The sequence below is a fragment of the Pseudoliparis swirei genome, chromosome 3 (genome assembly GCF_029220125.1).
Source record: "Pseudoliparis swirei isolate HS2019 ecotype Mariana Trench chromosome 3, NWPU_hadal_v1, whole genome shotgun sequence".
NCBI lineage: Eukaryota > Metazoa > Chordata > Actinopteri > Perciformes > Liparidae > Pseudoliparis > Pseudoliparis swirei.
In genome coordinates, this window is record NC_079390.1 from 25,282,221 (window position 1) to 25,298,902 (window position 16,682).

Consider the following 16,682-nt stretch of genomic DNA (forward strand, 5'->3'; position numbering starts at 1 on the left):
TGCCACTAGTACACCCCTATGCCACTAGTACACCCCTATGTCACTGGTAGACCCCTATGTCACTGGTACACCCCTATGTCACTAGTACACCACTATGTCACTGGTAGACCCCTATGTCACTGGTAGACCCCTATGTCACTGGTAGACCCTTATGTCACTGGTAGACCCCTATGTCACTGGTACACCCCTATGTCACTAGTACACCCCTATGTCACTAGTACACCCGTATGTCACTAGTACACCCCTATGTCACTGGTACACCCCTATGTCACTAGTACACCCCTATGTCACTGGTAGACCCCTATGTCTCTGGTACACCCCTATGTCACTGGTACACCCCTATGTCTCTAGTACACCCGTATGTCACTGGTAGACCCCTATGTCACTAGTACACACCTATGCCACTAGTACACCCCTATGCCACTAGTACACCCCTATGTCACTGGTAGACCCCTATGTCACTGGTACACCCCTATGTCACTAGTACACCACTATGTCACTGGTAGATCCCTATGTCACTGGTAGACCCCTATGTCACTGGTAGACCCCTATGTCACTGGTAGACCCTTATGTCACTGGTAGACCCCTATGTCACTGGTACACCCCTATGTCACTGATACACCCCTATGTCACTGGTACACCCCTATGCCACTAGTACACCCCTATGTCACTGGTACACCCCTATGTCACTGGTATATACTCGTTGGCACACCCCTATGCCACTGATACACCCCTATGTCACTGGTACACCCCTATGCCACTAGTACACCCCTATGTCACTGATACCCCCCTATGTCACTGGTACACCCCTATGTCACTGGTATATACTTGTTGCTACACCCCTATGTCACTGGTATATACTCGTTGTCACACCCCTATGTCACTGGTACACACTCGTTGGCACACCCCTATGTCACTGGTACACACTCGTTGGCACACCCCTATGTCACTAGTACGCCCCTATGTCACTAGTACACACTCGTTGGTACACCCCTATGTCACTAGTACACCCCTATGTCACTGGTACACCCCTATGTCACTGGTACACACTCGTTGGCACACCCCTATGTCACTAGTACACCCCTATGTCACTGGTACACACTCGTTGGCACACCCCTATGTCACTAGTACACCCCTATGTCACTGGTACATCCCCTATGTCACTGGTACACACTCGTTGGCACACCCCTATGTCACTAGTACACCCCTATGTCACTGGTACACACTCGTTGGGAATCAATGAAGCTAACACATTAATGTGATGTTTAAAGAAGCTTTTCACATGTCAACGTAACGTTCCATTAACTTAACGTCGAGAGACGGACTCAGACCTCCGGACTCGGGGGCTCTGGGGGGCCATGTTCTTATACGGGGCCTCTGCCTCCACTTCCTCCACGCCGAGAAGTGACCCCACGAAGTTCTGAGCATGGGCCCGCAAGAAGTTCAGCAGGTCGCCATGGCTACAGTACTCTGTGATCATCAACATGGGACCTGAGGGGAGGGATGAGAGAGGTCAGAGGTCAAAGGTCAGAGATGATGTACACATCATTAGTTATCACCAAAAACAGGATAAACAATAGTGACTTTGTTTAGGACGATTTAGGTTTATTTGTGTTTTGTTTATCCGACCTCTGCAGCTCATCCAGAATGCAGCAGCTCGACTGGTCTTCAGCCTCCCGAAATTCACCCACACCACTCCGCTCCTTCGATCTCTTCACTGGTTACCGGTGGAGCAGCATCCGCTTCAAAACACTGGTTCTGGCATACCGTGCTCTAGACGGATCGGGCCCCGTCTACATCCGGGATATGGTCACACCGTACACCCCGGCACGTTCGCTCCGCTCGGCAACAGCCAATCGTCTTGTGCCTCCTGCACCTCGAGCTCATCGCTCTACATCCAGACTGTTGCTGTCCTGCTCCTCAGTGGTGGAACGAGCTCCCCACTGACATCAGGACAGCAGAAGGTCTCTACATCTTCCGCCTGAGACTGAAAACACATCTTTTCCGACTATATCTGGATTAAAACACAGATTTGCATTTCAGTGGCACTGGGATGGCACTTATTGTGGTGCTTTTGTGGTTCGACTGAGTTGAGGAAGTGTTGCTTCCTGTGTTCATGTAGTTCTTGGTTTGTACTCTAGGTTGAATGCACTTATTGTAAGTCGCTTTGGATAAAAGCGTCTGCTAAATGACATGTAATGTAATGTAATGTAATATTTATGTTATGCCTTCATGACCCAGATAGTTTTATCATATCCATCCAATCTCACCCACTTAATCCGGCTCCAAAGGCCCAACCCCTGAACTCCTTCTCTGGGGCTCTGTCCCCACCTAGAGGGTCAGTCCACCGGTCCCCTCAGACCACCACGGCCTCATATGTGGAGGTGCTGACTCTCGTCCCTTCTCACTCGGCTGCATAACGACCCAATGAATGCTGGAGGTCAGGGTCCGAGGATGCTAACAGGACCACATCATCTGCAAACAGCGGAGAGGCGATCCAGAGACCCCCAAACCTGACCTGCTCCCCCCCAGGCTGCACCTAGACATCCTGTCCTTGAACACGACGAACAGGACCGGTGATGAAGGGAAGCCCTGGTGAGGGAATGTGAACACAGCTCCTACTGCAGGTCGACAGACCGGATAGCCCGTTGCAACGAGTCCAGAACCCCAGACCCCCAAAGCACCCCCATAACAATCCCAGAGGGACCTGGTCGAAAGCCTTCTCCAAGTCCACAAAGCACTTGTAGACTGGTTGGGCTCCCAGGACCCCTCGAGTAGTCTTGCGAGGGTAAAGAGCTGGTACCCAGTTCCACGACCGGGATGAAATCCTCACTGCTGGTCTTCAATCTGAGGTTAGACCAGCGGTCTCCTCTCAGCACTCTGGCATACACTTTACCAGGAGGCTGAGTAGTGAGAGACCACGAGAGTTAGAGCACTCTCCGGCCCCCCTTTTTGAAAATGGGAACCACCACCCCGGTCTGCCAGTCCATGGGCACTGTACCTGACCCCATGTTCCTGACCCCATGTTCCTGACCCCATGTACCTGACCCCATGTTCCTGACCCCATGTTCCTGACCCCATGATCCAGACCCCCATGTTCCTGACCCAATGTACCTGACCCCATGTTCCTGACCCCATGTACCTGACCCCATGTTCCTGACCCCATGATTCAGACCCCATGTACCTGACCCCATGTACCTGACCCCATGATCCTGACCCCATGTTCCTGACCCCATGTACCTGACCCCCATGTTCCTGACCCCATGTTCCTGACCCCATGTTCCTGACCCCCATGTTCCTGACCCCCATGAGATATTCTTCTTCTTTTCGTTTCACTGAAGCGTGATATTTATATGGCAGTTTCCCATTTCTTTACACAGTCCTTTGCGTTTTTGTTGAATACTGCAAGGTCTTTTGGGCTGCAAGGGTTAGGTAGTAGAGGGCAGACAAGGCAGTGCTCCATGGTCTGCTTGTCCACATTCACAGGTGGTTGGGCCAGTCTTGTAGCCCCATCTGACCAGAGCATCTTTGGATCGTCCCGTTCTTGTTCTAAGGCGGTTGAGTGTTTTCCATTGAGCCCATGATGCTTCTTGGCCAGGGGGTAGGTTTTCAGTGGGGGGTATTCCCATGTCAGTTGGAGGTGGGTCATTCTCAAGTTTTTCCATCCAGAGTTGTATTCTGGTTTCTTCCCGAGACTTTGTTAGGGGCTGGACCTGGCTGAGAAAACTTTTTCTTGACTTTAGCCGTTAGGCCGGAGGGTGACATCCATGGAGGAGATGGCATTCATCGCTAGTAGCTTTTGTTTTCTCGACTCGGCTGGCAACTTTCTGTCTAATATCAGCAGCTGCAATGCCAGCGAGGAGGTGCAGGTTGCTTGTGTTGGTGGGTTTCAAGCAGCCAGTGATCAGACGGCAGGTGTTGTTCAAGGCTGGGTCAAGTTTCTGGGCATGGGTTGACCTCTCCCAAACAGGGCATGCATATTCTGCAGAGGAATAGCACAGGGCCAGAGCAGTGGATTTTAATGTGTGTGCTGTGGCTCCCCATTTGGAGTTGGTCAGTTTCCGTAGAATGTTGTTTCGGGAACCGACTTTGGATTTTGTGTTTTTGATGTGTTCTTTAAAGGTGAGAGTACGATCCAGGGTTACTCCAAGGTAGACAGGGTGGGTACAGTGCTCAAGTGGTGTTCCAGACCATTTGATGTTAAGTGGTCGGTTGGCTTCACAGTTCCTGAGATGGAAGGAGCAGACTTGGGTCTTTGCAGGGTTGGCATGTAGGTGGTTGCGAGTAATAGAGGAGTAGCTCATCTAGGGCTGTGGTGAGGTTTGCTTCTACTGCTTCAAACGAGTTCTCTTGGGATGTTACACAGAGATCGTCGGCATAGATGAAACGCTCAGTGTTCTGGTCCATTGGCTGGTCGTTGGTGTAGATGTTATATAGTAGTGGGGCCAGCACGCTACCTTGAGGTAGGCCATTTCGTTGTTGTCGCCAGCGACTCTGCTTGTTATTCAGGACAACAAAGAAGCGCCTGTCTTTCAGGAGGGCTCCAATGAGGTCTGTGAGTGCCAGGTCTTTTGTCAGCTCCAAGAACTTTTTTAGGAGGAGGCGATGGTTCACAGTGTCATATGCGGCAGACAGATCAACAAAGACGGCTCCTGTTACCAGTCCTTTCTGGAATCCATCCTCAATGTGTTGAGTTAGCTTCAGAAGTTGGCTTGTTGTAGATTTGCCAGGTCGGAATCCTGCTTGTTGAGGGATGATGGCTGGTTCAGCAACAGGGGCAAGTCTGTTGAGAATCAAGCGTTCAAACAGCTTGTAGAGGTGGCATAGCAGGGAAATTGGGCGGAAGCTCTTTGCATGCGCTGGATCTTTGCCTGGTTTGAAGAGGGCAATAATCCTGGTTTTCCTTCAGATCTTTGGGATGTTTTTTGTCAGCATGCACTTATTCATCAGCTGAAGGATCCATTTCCTCATCAGAGGTCCAAAATGCTTGATCTCTTCATTGAAAATGTTATCCAGTCCGATGGCTTTACCGGTTTTAAGGGTGTTGATGCTGATATTGATCTCTTCAGGGGAGAATGGCTTAGTCAGTCCCATGGTTTGGGAGTGTTTTACTCGATCTACCTTTGGTCTTGGCTGTTTAGTGGTGGATTTCCCATTGAGCAGCAGCTGGTGCGCAACTTGGTTGGCAGTGGTCGTATACTGTTGCTGATTTGGGGTTGATGGGTCGTTGCTGATTTTCTGGATGAGGCTCCATGCTTTTTTGCTGTTTTTTGCCATATCAGTTGTCTCCAGCAGGTTTTTCCACCTCAGCTGGTGGGATTCTGAAATAGAGGTCATGAGACTCTCACCTACTTTGATGGTAGTTTCAGCAAAGGGATCAGATTCAAAGAGCTGTTGGTATCGCTCATACAGCTCGGTACTTGTGGCGTCGAGGCCCAGGATGTACTGAGTGCGGCAGCCTCTTGGGATGTTCTTGCGGGCTGCTTCGTGCACAAGCTTGGTGAATTTGTCATAATTCCTGGGGTCTGCTGGGAGATGGGCAATCTTCCTTTCAAGATCTTCTTGGAAGCCAGGCCAGTTCGCTTTTCCAAAATTGAATCTTCTTCGGAATGGTACTGTGGCTGGGGTTATTGCAGCGTTGACTGTGATACCGATGGGACGGTGTTGTGTCCTTGGCAGTGGCTCCAAAACTATCTTTTTGCTTAATCCAGCGATCTTGTGGCTGACAAACGCAATATCAGGGTTGTAGCCTGCTCTCCATCGTCCACTGTTGAAGGACTTTGGTTGTTTTGTGTCATGTATCAGGTTAAGCTGACAGTTTTCGGCCCACATTTCCACTGCATCGCCATCTGCGTTGTTATTGGTGTATCCCCATTGCGTGCTGTGACTGTTAAAATCTCCTATCACAATCTGTGGTTTTCCGTATGGTGGTATTTCGGGCATCTCCATGGGTATGGGGGGCGGTTTGTAGACTGAGGTGATGGGCTATTGAAGAGGTGTGTCAGCCAAGACAGTCCAACCATGTCCAGCGCCTTCAGCCTCTCCGTCCCTTGCCACCTAGGAGCTTTTTGAGAACCTTAGCGACCTCTAATAGGGATCTGGCTGTGACCCTCTACTCCAAGTCTTCAGGTGCTGCCCTCTCTCCAGGGGACATGTTGGCTGGGTTTAGGAGTTCCTCAAAGTGCTCTTGCCACCGCCCGGCGATGTCCCCCGTCCGGGTCAGCAGCTCCCCCTTCCTGGCTGAGAAAACCCTTTGGTCGGCCCTGCTTTCTCTTCCTGGGCCATCGGACGGTTTGCCAGAACCTCCTTGAGGCCGACCGAAAGTCTTTCTCCTTGGCCTCCCCGATCTCCTCCCCTGCCTGAGTTTTTGCATCCGCGACCACCGCAACTGCTTCAGGAGACCCCCGGGCTAACCGGGCCCTGAAGGCCTCCTTCTTCGGCTTGACGGCTTCCCTGACCCCCGGTGTCCACCACGGGGTTCTCTGGTGGCCGCCACGGCACCGATGACCTTCGACCACAGCTGCTATCGGCCGCTTCAACAAGAGAGGCTTTGGACATGGTCCACTCTGACTCCATGTCCTCAACCTCCCCAGGGATGTGTGAGAAGTTCATCTGGAGGTGGGAGACCCGGTCTGGGAGGTCTTAACTCCCAGACCAGGTCCACCACCAGACGTTCCCAGTTCACTCCCAGTTAGGCTTGCCAGGACTCCCCCGCCGACAAACCGTGGCTAGCACAGAAGTCCAATAACAAATCACCGCTCTGTTCACATCAGAAGCCGTTCCTCCCGATCACCCCGCCAGGGTTCAAGTCTCCCAGTTGGCAGGCGGCGCCCTTTCCAGGACCACCGACACCAAGAAGGCTGGGTACTCTGAACTGCTGTTTGGTGCATAAGCACAAACCACAGTCAGAGCCTTACTCCCACAACTCATTGGCGCACAGGGAGGCGACCCTCTGGTCGGGGCTCGGGAGGATCCCCACTCCCGCCCGGTGCCTCTCACCTGGGCAACTCTAGAAAAGGACAAAGTCCAACCTTCTCCAGGTGCTTGGTTCCAGAGCCAGTGCTGTGTGTGCAGGTGAGCCCAACTATATCTAGCTGGTACCGCTCCACCTCTTGCAGGCCCCATGCCCGGCCTGCCGTCGCCGTTGCAGGTTCCTGCGAGTGGTGATTCCATTTTATAATATATTCAATTCAATTCAGTAAATTTTATATAGCCCAAAATCACAAATCAAAAACTCCCCTCAGAGGGCTTAACAATCTGTAGACATACAACACGCCTGACCTTTGACCTTTGACCTCACATTGGATCAGGATAAACTCCCAAAAAACTGGAAAAAACCTTTCACAGGGAAAAACTAGAAAGAGAGAGAGAGGTGGCATATACTGTGGCAGTGGGGTGTGTTTAGGCTTGGCTGCAGAGTGGATGGAGCGGGGGTGTGGTTCAGGGAACGGTGTCTAATTGGCCTCAGCTGGTGGCTGATTGGGAAACAGCACAGCTGAGTAGGGACTGAGGGGCGAGAGAGGGAGAGCAGAGACTCAGTCTGCTGAAATAAAGTATATTACCGAATATATCCTTTGTGAATGCTCATCTTTTGGTGTTTGGGGAGAGATGCCTTCCTGTGACAGCCACAAACCTGTTACATATATATATATACATACATATACATACATACATTTATATATGTATATATATAAATGTATTTATATATGAATAACAATATGATAATAACAATAATATCTTCACCTCCTCGAGTGCAGGCTCCCAGCAGGTTGACGATGTTGTCATGGTAACCAAGATGGCCGAGAATCTTCAGCTCCGACATCAGGGCCTCCCGTTCCTCAGAGTGAGCGCTCGCTGTTCACAAACACATGGAACGGGAATCACAACAAAACGATGTCATCCATGTATAAGTGGTGATGATGATGATGAAGACTCGGGGACCAACGTTTGAGCATCTTCACGGCAACTCGAGTGGCGTCGCCAGTTCCCAGACCATACGCCGTTGCCTTGACTACCTTCCCAAACGCTCCTGAACCCACAACAGCACCTGGCAGACAGGAAGGGGGTCAGCATGTCCCGGGAGCGCCTCCGTGTTGGCACATTCAGGACGGGAGCAGCGAACGGTCGTACCGAGTCGAAGTTTCTCTCGAGGAAACTCCCACTTCTGGTTGTACGGCAGCTGGCTGGGGTCGATGAAGGTGTAGCTGTTCCCGTCGGTGCTCTCGATGATCTTCCAGCGAATCTCATATTTGGGTTTCTGAGAAAAGAAGAAACATTTGACAGCTCGAATGAAGGGAAGTTCTCCCTCGTTTGAATTCAGTTTGACCGAATCTACCAGATGTTCCCTCAGAGAATCTTGATGACATCATGAGTCTTCCTGTTCGTGTTGAACTCACGTGCCTCCCTAATAGTGATAGCCTTTATCCCTAATAGTTATAAACTGTATCCCTAATAGTGATAGCCTTTATCCCTAATAGTTATAAACTGTATCCCTAATAGTGATAGCCTTTATCCCTAATAGTTATAAACTGTATCCCTAATAGTGATAGCCTTTATCCCTAATAGTTATAAACTGTATCCCTAATAGTTATAACCTTTCTCCCTAATAGTTATAACTTTTCTCCCTAATGGTTATAACCTTTATCGCTAGTAGTTATAACCTTTATCTCTAATAGTTATAACCTTTATCCTGATAGGTATAACCTTTATCTCTGATAGTTATAACCTTTATCACTGATAGTTATAACCTTTCTCCATGATAGTTATAACCTTTCTCCTGATAGTTATAACCTTTATCGCTAGTAGTTATAACCTTTATCTCTAATAGTTATAACCTTTATCCTGATAGTTATAACCTTTATCGCTAGTAGTTATAACCTTTCTCCTGATAGTTATAACCTTTCTCCTGATAGTTATAAACTTTCTCTCTGATAGTTATAACCTTTCTCCTGATAGTTATAACCTTTATCGCTAGTAGTTATAACCTTTATCTCTAATAGTTATAACCTTTATCCTGATAGTCATAACCTTTCACCTGATAGTTATAACCTTTATCCCTGATAGTTATAACCTTTATCTCTAATAGTTATAACCTTTATCCTGATAGTTATAACCTTTCTCCTGATAGTTATAACCTTTCTCCTGATAGTTATAACCTTTATCGCTAGTAGTTATAACCTTTATCTCTAATAGTTATAACCTTTATCCTGATAGTTATAACCTTTATCGCTAGTAGTTATAACCTTTCTCCTGATAGTTATAACCTTTCTCCTGATAGTTATAACCTTTATCGCTAGTAGTTATAACCTTTATCTCTAATAGTTATAACCTTTATCCTGATAGTTATAACCTTTATTGCTAGTAGTTATAACCTTTCTCCTGATAGTTATAACCTTTCTCCTGATAGTTATAAACTTTCTCTCTCATAGTTATAACCTTTCTCCTGATAGTTATAACCTTTATCGCTCGTAGTTATAACCTTTATCTCTAATAGTTATAACCTTTATCCTGATAGTTATAACCTTTCTCCTGATAGTTATAACCTTTCTCCATAATAGTTATAACTTTTCTCCCTAATGGTTATAACCTTTATCGCTAGTAGTTATAACCTTTATCTCTAATAGTTATAACCTTTCACCTGATAGTTATAACCTTTCTCCTGATAGTTATAACCTGGGCACGTATAACCCGATGATTACTCTCTTCAGTGTGCCATTATAGTCGTTGTTGTTCTTGGATAATCCTTAAACGTTAGACCATAAACGACGTGCGTTATGAACTATTAGAATCAACCCACCTGTCTCCACTTGTAGAACAAGACCACTAAGAGCAGGAGCAGCAGCACGGCTGCACTCAGACATCCAATCAGAGCCGGGGTCAACAAAGGTCGTTTAGCCGAGCCTGAAACACACAAACACGTTTACTCACTGGAGTCACACTCCCGCTTCTTCTAAGCAACCGCGCTACTCCCCGACACCTACGCTGAGCGAAGACTTCTCGAGCCCGGCCCACCCGGTTGGAGGAGACGCACTCCACGGTGACGTCCCCGGCTGAGCGGGGGAGGGGCAGCTGTGTCCTCACCTCCTCGTCCTGGAAGGACACATGTGTCCTCACCTCCTCGTCCTGGGAGGACAGATGTGTCCTCACCTCCTCGTCCTGAGAGGACACATGTGTCCTCACCTCCTCGTCCTGGAAGGACACATGTGTCCTCACCTCCTCGTCCTGAGAGGACAGATGTGTCCTCACCTCCTCGTCCTCACCTCCTCGTCCTGGGAGGACACATGTGTCCTCACCTCCTCGTCCTGAGAGGACACATGTGTCCTCACCTCCTCGTCCTGGGAGGACACATGTGTCCTCACCTCCTCATCCTGAGAAGACACATGTGTCCTCACCTCCTCATCCTGGAAGGACACATGTGTCCTCACCTCCTCATCCTGGAAGGACACATGTGTCCTCACCTCCTCGTCCTGGAAGGACACATGTGTCCTCACCTCCTCGTCCTGGAAGGACAGATGTGTCCTCACCTCCTCGTCCTGGAAGGACACATGTGTCCTCACCTCCTCGTCCTGAGAGGGCACATGTGTCCTCACCTCCTCGTCCTGGAAGGACACATGTGTCCTCACCTCCTCGTCCTGGAAGGACACATGTGTCCTCACCTCCTCGTCCTGGAAGGACACATGTGTCCTCACCTCCTGGTGAACAGGGACGTCTCCACACCTGCTGACGAGGCGGAGGTTAAGTCATGAGTATATCATAGTACAGTATAGTACAGTATAGTACAGTACAGTATAGTATATTAAAGTACAGTATAGTACAGTACAGTATAGTACAGTAGAGTACAGTATAGTACATTACAGTATAGTACAGTATAGTATAGTACAGTAGAGTACAGTATAGTACAGTATAGTACAGTACAGTATAGTATATTAAAGTACAGTATAGTACAGTACAGTATAGTATATTAAAGTACAGTATAGTACAGTACAGTATAGTACAGTAGAGTACAGTATAGTACATTACAGTATAGTACAGTATAGTATAGTACAGTAGAGTACAGTATAGTACAATACAGTATAGTACAGTACAGTAAAGTACAGTATAGTATATTAAAGTACAGTATAGTAAAGTATAGTACAGTATATTATAGTATAGTACAGTATAGTATAGTACAGTATAGTACAGTATAGTAAAGTATAGTACAGTACAGTACAGTATAGTAAAGTACAGTATAGTATATTAAAGTACAGTATAGTACAGTACAGTAAAGTATAGTATATTAAAGTACAGTATAGTACAGTACAGTATAGTATAGTACAGTAAAGTATAGTATATTAAAGTACAGTATAGTACAGTACAGTATAGTACAGTAAAGTACAGTATCGTATATTAAAGTACAGTACAGTATAGTACAGTATAGTATAGTACAGTACAGTATAGTACAGTATAGTACAGTATAGTATAGTACAGTACAGTACAGTATAGTACAGTACAGTATAGTACAGTATAGTACAGTACAGTATAGTATAGTACAGTATAGTACAGTACAGTACAGTATAGTACAGTATAGTACAGTATAGTACAGTATAGTAAAGTACAGTATAGTATATTAAAGTACAGTATAGTACAGTATAGTACAGTAAAGTATAGTACAGTATAGTATAGTAAAGTACAGTAGAGTATAGTACAGTACAGTATAGTACAGTAAAGTACAGTATAGTATATTAAAGTACAGTATAGTATAGTACAGTAAAGTACAGTATCGTATATTAAAGTACAGTATAGTGCAGTACAGTATAGTATAGTACAGTACAGTATAGTACAGTACAGTATAGTATAGTACAGTACAGTATAGTATAGTACAGTATAGTACAGTATAGTACAGTACAGTATAGTACAGTATAGTACAGTATAGTACAGTACATTAAAAAAGTGAAGAGAAAAAAGACAACAGCACCTTCAGCCTGTCTGTACATACGTGTGCGTGACCCCGGGGCAGATGTACCAGTGCATTGTGGGTAACGGGTATCCAGAGCTGTAGCAGGTCAGCGTGTCGTTCTGAAGACGGATGACGATGCTCGGAGAACCTGAAGTCAAACATTTAGCGTCATGGTTCTGGAGCCAAGAAGAAGAGGCTAGCAGCAACTAGCTCAAATAAACAACAACGCGTCAAGTAAACAACATACAAGTTGACAGTTTAATCTATTTAGGACTAGAGATTAGAGGTCCCAAAGGGAATCAGGACCACAGGACGAGGAAGGACCCGTCTAGACCGGGTCACAGCACGGGTCAGACAGACCACAGCAGGTGAGGCTAACAGGTGAGGCTAACAGGTGAGGCTAACAGGTGAGGCTAACAGTTTCTTACGGTAAACTCGGAGGTCGATCTTCTGCGAGCCGTCAAAGAACGAGTTAGCAAAGTAGAACGAGTATCGACCTCGATCCTCATGATGCACCCGACGTAGCAGCAAGCTGGCCTCCGCCCTGCAGGAGGAACACACCGTCACCATGGGGGAGCCCCCCCCCCCACCGTCACCCCCCCCCACACCGTCACCATGGGGGAGCCCCCCCCACACCGTCACCCCCCCTCAAAGGGGAGCCCCCACACTGTCACCATGGGGAGCCCCCACCGTCACATCCCCCACACCGTCACCATGGGGAGCCCCCACACCGCCACCCCTCAAAGGGAGCCCCCACACCGCCACCCCTCAAAGGGAGCCCCACACCATCACCCCTCAAAGGGGCCCCCCCACACCGCCACCCCCCCCCCCCTCAAAGGGGGGCCCCCCCACAGGGGCCGGCTTTACATGAACCTGTCTGAACTACAGTAGAATGCTCATCTGTAACCGTTAGCATACTCACCTGTAGCCGTGAACAGCGTAGCTTTCCTGGTACACCGTATTGTTGTTGTCCTTATGGGCTTGTGTTGTTGTTGTCCAGCGCTGGCTCCTGATTGGAGGATACGCTTCGATCACAAAGGTCAACGTTACATCTCGACCTTCATGCACCTCCACTGTGCTGCTGCCGCTAATATTAGCACTGCTATCCCCAGCGACGCCCAGTCGATGGGTGCTAACATTAGCTTGTAGCTCTCCTGGCCCCTTCATGCTGCTAGCATTGGCCCTGGAGTCGGTGTCAGCGCGTAGGTAGATCCTCAGGTAGGGGCCGTCTAGTGAGGACGAAGAGGAGAGAACGTTCATCGTACTCTTGATTCCGTCGAGCTTCCATCTTGTTGTCACATTGTGTTATTACCCAGAACCCTCAGCTCCGTGCTGGCCGAGGCGGCTCCGGCCTCGTTGATGGCCGTACAGGTGTAGCGGCCCCCGTGAGGCCGGCCCACCGCCGAGACCCTCAGGGTGCTGTTCATGTGCAGCTGCTTGTTGACGTAGGCGTGGCTCACGGAGACATTCAGAGGCTGGGAGGAACGACAAGGAAGGTCAGGACCAGGTGACCTCTGAGGCCATGCGTGAAGACCAACAGGTGACCTCTGAGGTCATGACCAGGTGACCTCTGAGGTCAGGACCAGGTGACCTCTGAGGTCAGGACCAGGTGACCTCTGAGGTCATGACCAGGTGACCTCTGAGGTCATGACCAGGTGACCTCTGAGGTCAGGACCAGATGACCTCTGAGGCCATGACCAGGTGACCTCTGAGGTCATGACCAGGTGACCTCTGAGGTCAGGACCAGATGACCTCTGAGGCCATGACCAGGTGACCTCTGAGGTCATGACCAGGTGACCTCTGAGGTCAGGACCAGATGACCTCTGAGGCCATGACCAGGTGACCTCTGAGGCCATGCGTGAAGACCAACAGGTGACCTCTGAGGTCATGACCAGGTGACCTCTGAGGTCAGGACCAGGTGACCTCTGAGGTCAGGACCAGGTGACCTCTGAGGTCATGACCAGGTGACCTCTGAGGTCAGGACCAGATGACCTCTGAGGCCATGACCAGGTGACCTCTGAGGTCATGACCAGGTGACCTCTGAGGTCAGGACCAGATGACCTCTGAGGCCATGACCAGGTGACCTCTGAGGTCAGGACCAGATGACCTCTGAGGTCAGGACCAGGTGACCTCTGAGGTCATGACCAGGTGACCTCTGAGGTCAGGACCAGATGACTTCTGAGGCCATGACCAGGTGACCTCTGAGGCCATGCGTGAAGACCAACAGGTGACCTCTGACCTTCATGTTTGAGTGTGTCCAGGTGAGGTTGTAGAAATGGGTGGGGTTACTGGTGAGACAGGTGACCTCAAAGGCCTCTCCCTTCAGACGGACCACTTGACCCTGACTGACGGACAGACAGGGAGGATGCCGTAGCTCTGCAGACAGACAGGAACAAGGTAGACAGACAGGTCATCGGGACACAGGCAGTGACCAGGAAGCAGACAGACGGGTCTTACTGGGGAACACCTGCAGGGTCACGGGTCGGGACCGGAACTCCCTTCGGTCCTTCCAGCCCGAACAAACGTATTTCCCACTGAACGACCTCTGCGGGTCTCGGATCAGGGCTCCCTTCTTGCGGTCAAAGGTCACGTTCATGCCTCGGGGCAGGCCCCGCCCCTCGCCCGCCTTGCTCTCTGCCGATTGGAGGGTGAGCTCGGTGACGGACGGGTCGGTCAGCAGACACCTGAAGAGGAAGTCCTGGCCCTCTGTGACGGACGGGGCGCCGCGAGGTGTGACGAACACCGTGGAGGCGTCAGCTGGGTCTGAGAGAAAGGCATTATGGGTAAGCAAGGGGGGGGGGCATCTGACTCCAGCTTCTCACTTTATTTACACGAGTCTGAGGACAGATTCAGAGGGAGGATGCTAGGGGGCGTGGCCTCAGCTTACCTTTGACATACAGGTGTATCCAGGTGTCCGGTTGGTCCAGGCTACGGTTGGCGTACCCACAGCGATAGGTCCCGGTGTGTCTGGGGTCCGACCTCCTGACCTCCACCGGCTCCAGCGGGCGGTCCCGGTACAGCAGGCGGAACGCCGTGCTGGTCAGGAGGACCGAGGAGCGGCCATGACAGCTGAGGTTGAAGGCGGAGCCGGCGGTCAGGACCGCCTCCGTCTGGTTGGGGAGGAAGTCCCAGTTCAGCCGGATGGACGGAGGATCTGGAACAACAAAGACATGGGCGTCAGTTGAAGAGCAACAAACAACAAACACAACAAACAACAAGCAAAAAACACAACAAGCAAAAAACACAACAAACACAACAATCAAAAAACACAACAAACAATAAACACAACAAACAATAAACACAACAAACCACAAACAATAAACACAACACAACAAACAACAAACAACAGACAACACAACAACACAATAAACAAATAAACAAAAAACAACAACAAAAAACAAAACAAAAAAATAAACACAACAAACAACAAACAATAAACACAAACAACAAAAATAAACAAACAATAAACAAAAAACAACAAACAAACAAACAATAAACACAATAAACACAACAAACAACACACACAACAAACACAACAAACAATGAACACAACAAACACAACAATCAAAAAACACAACAAACACAACCAACACAACAATCAAAGAACATAACAAACACAACAATCAAAAAACACAACACACACAACAAACACAACAATCAAAAACACAACAAACACAACAAACAACACACACAACACACCCAACACACACAACAAACACAACAAACAACAAACAACAACAAACACAACAAACAACACACACAACAAACACAACAAACAACCAACACAATTCAATTCAATTCAGTTTATTTGTATAGCCCAATTTCACAAATTACAAATTTGTCTGGGAGTGCTTTACAATCTGTACACATAGACATCCCTGCCCCAAAACCTCACATCGGACCAGGAAAAACTCCCAAATAACCCTTCAGGGGGAAAAAAAGGGAAGAAACCTGGAGGAGAGCAACAGAGGAGGATCCCTCTCCAGGATGGACAGATGCAATAGATGTCATGTGACCAGAAGGACAGATTTAGAGTTTAAATACATTCAATGAATGTGACAGAGTGTATGAATAGTTCATAGTAGGCATATTCCACGATGGAGACCTCCACGATCCATCAGGCAGATGGCGGTGGGGAGGAGGAGTGGGCGGAGTCTCAACAGTGGGCGGAGTCTCAACAGGACAGTGGCGTAGTCAGGAGCAGGAATTCCACGACCCAGACCTCGATGATCCATCAGGCAGATAGGATCTATGCCGTCTCATAGGGGCCGATGACCCCATGAGACGTGAAGTCACAAGGACTCTGGGGAGAAAGCAGAGTTAGTAACATGTGATTGAGAGATGAAAATTCATCCTTAAGGAGAGAAAAGAGGAGATAGGTACTCAGTGCATCCTAAACGTCCCCCGGCAGCTATAAGCCTATAGCAGCATATCAAGGGGCTGGACCAGGTGAACCTGATTCAGCCCTAACTATAAGCTCTGTCAAAGAGGAAGGTCTTAAGTCTACTCTTAAACGAGGTGACTGTGTCTGCCTCCCGGACTGAAGGTGGAAACTGGTTCCATAAAAGAGGAGCTTGATAACTAAAGGCTCTGGCTCCCATTCTACTTTTTAAGACTCTAGGAACTACAAGTAGTCCCGCATTTAGTGAGCGTAGCTCTCTAGTGGGGCAATATGGTACTACAAGCTCCTTAAGATATGATGGAGCATCACCAATCAAGGCTTTGTACGTTAAGAGAAGAATTTTAA

At 48.6% G+C, this 16,682-nt stretch overlaps 1 protein-coding gene across 1 annotated transcript in view; it reads right to left on the minus strand.

Annotated features, from left to right (window-relative positions):
* LOC130191752 (macrophage colony-stimulating factor 1 receptor 2-like) overlaps positions 1 to 16,682 on the minus strand; it is a 50,433-nt gene that overhangs the window by 18,165 nt on the left and 15,586 nt on the right. The window contains exons 3-17 of the mRNA XM_056411443.1: positions 14,823 to 15,089; positions 14,393 to 14,698; positions 14,175 to 14,311; positions 13,248 to 13,410; positions 12,858 to 13,164; positions 12,364 to 12,479; positions 11,975 to 12,083; positions 10,425 to 10,716; positions 10,293 to 10,334; positions 9,981 to 10,254; positions 9,797 to 9,900; positions 8,131 to 8,257; positions 7,946 to 8,047; positions 7,744 to 7,854; positions 1,332 to 1,491 (exon numbers count right to left, since the gene is read on the minus strand). Of these exons, the coding sequence (XP_056267418.1) occupies positions 1,332 to 1,491; positions 7,744 to 7,854; positions 7,946 to 8,047; positions 8,131 to 8,257; positions 9,797 to 9,900; positions 9,981 to 10,254; positions 10,293 to 10,334; positions 10,425 to 10,716; positions 11,975 to 12,083; positions 12,364 to 12,479; positions 12,858 to 13,164; positions 13,248 to 13,410; positions 14,175 to 14,311; positions 14,393 to 14,698; positions 14,823 to 15,089 (2,617 nt within the window). The remainder of the gene's footprint in view (positions 1 to 1,331; positions 1,492 to 7,743; positions 7,855 to 7,945; positions 8,048 to 8,130; positions 8,258 to 9,796; positions 9,901 to 9,980; positions 10,255 to 10,292; positions 10,335 to 10,424; positions 10,717 to 11,974; positions 12,084 to 12,363; positions 12,480 to 12,857; positions 13,165 to 13,247; positions 13,411 to 14,174; positions 14,312 to 14,392; positions 14,699 to 14,822; positions 15,090 to 16,682) is intronic.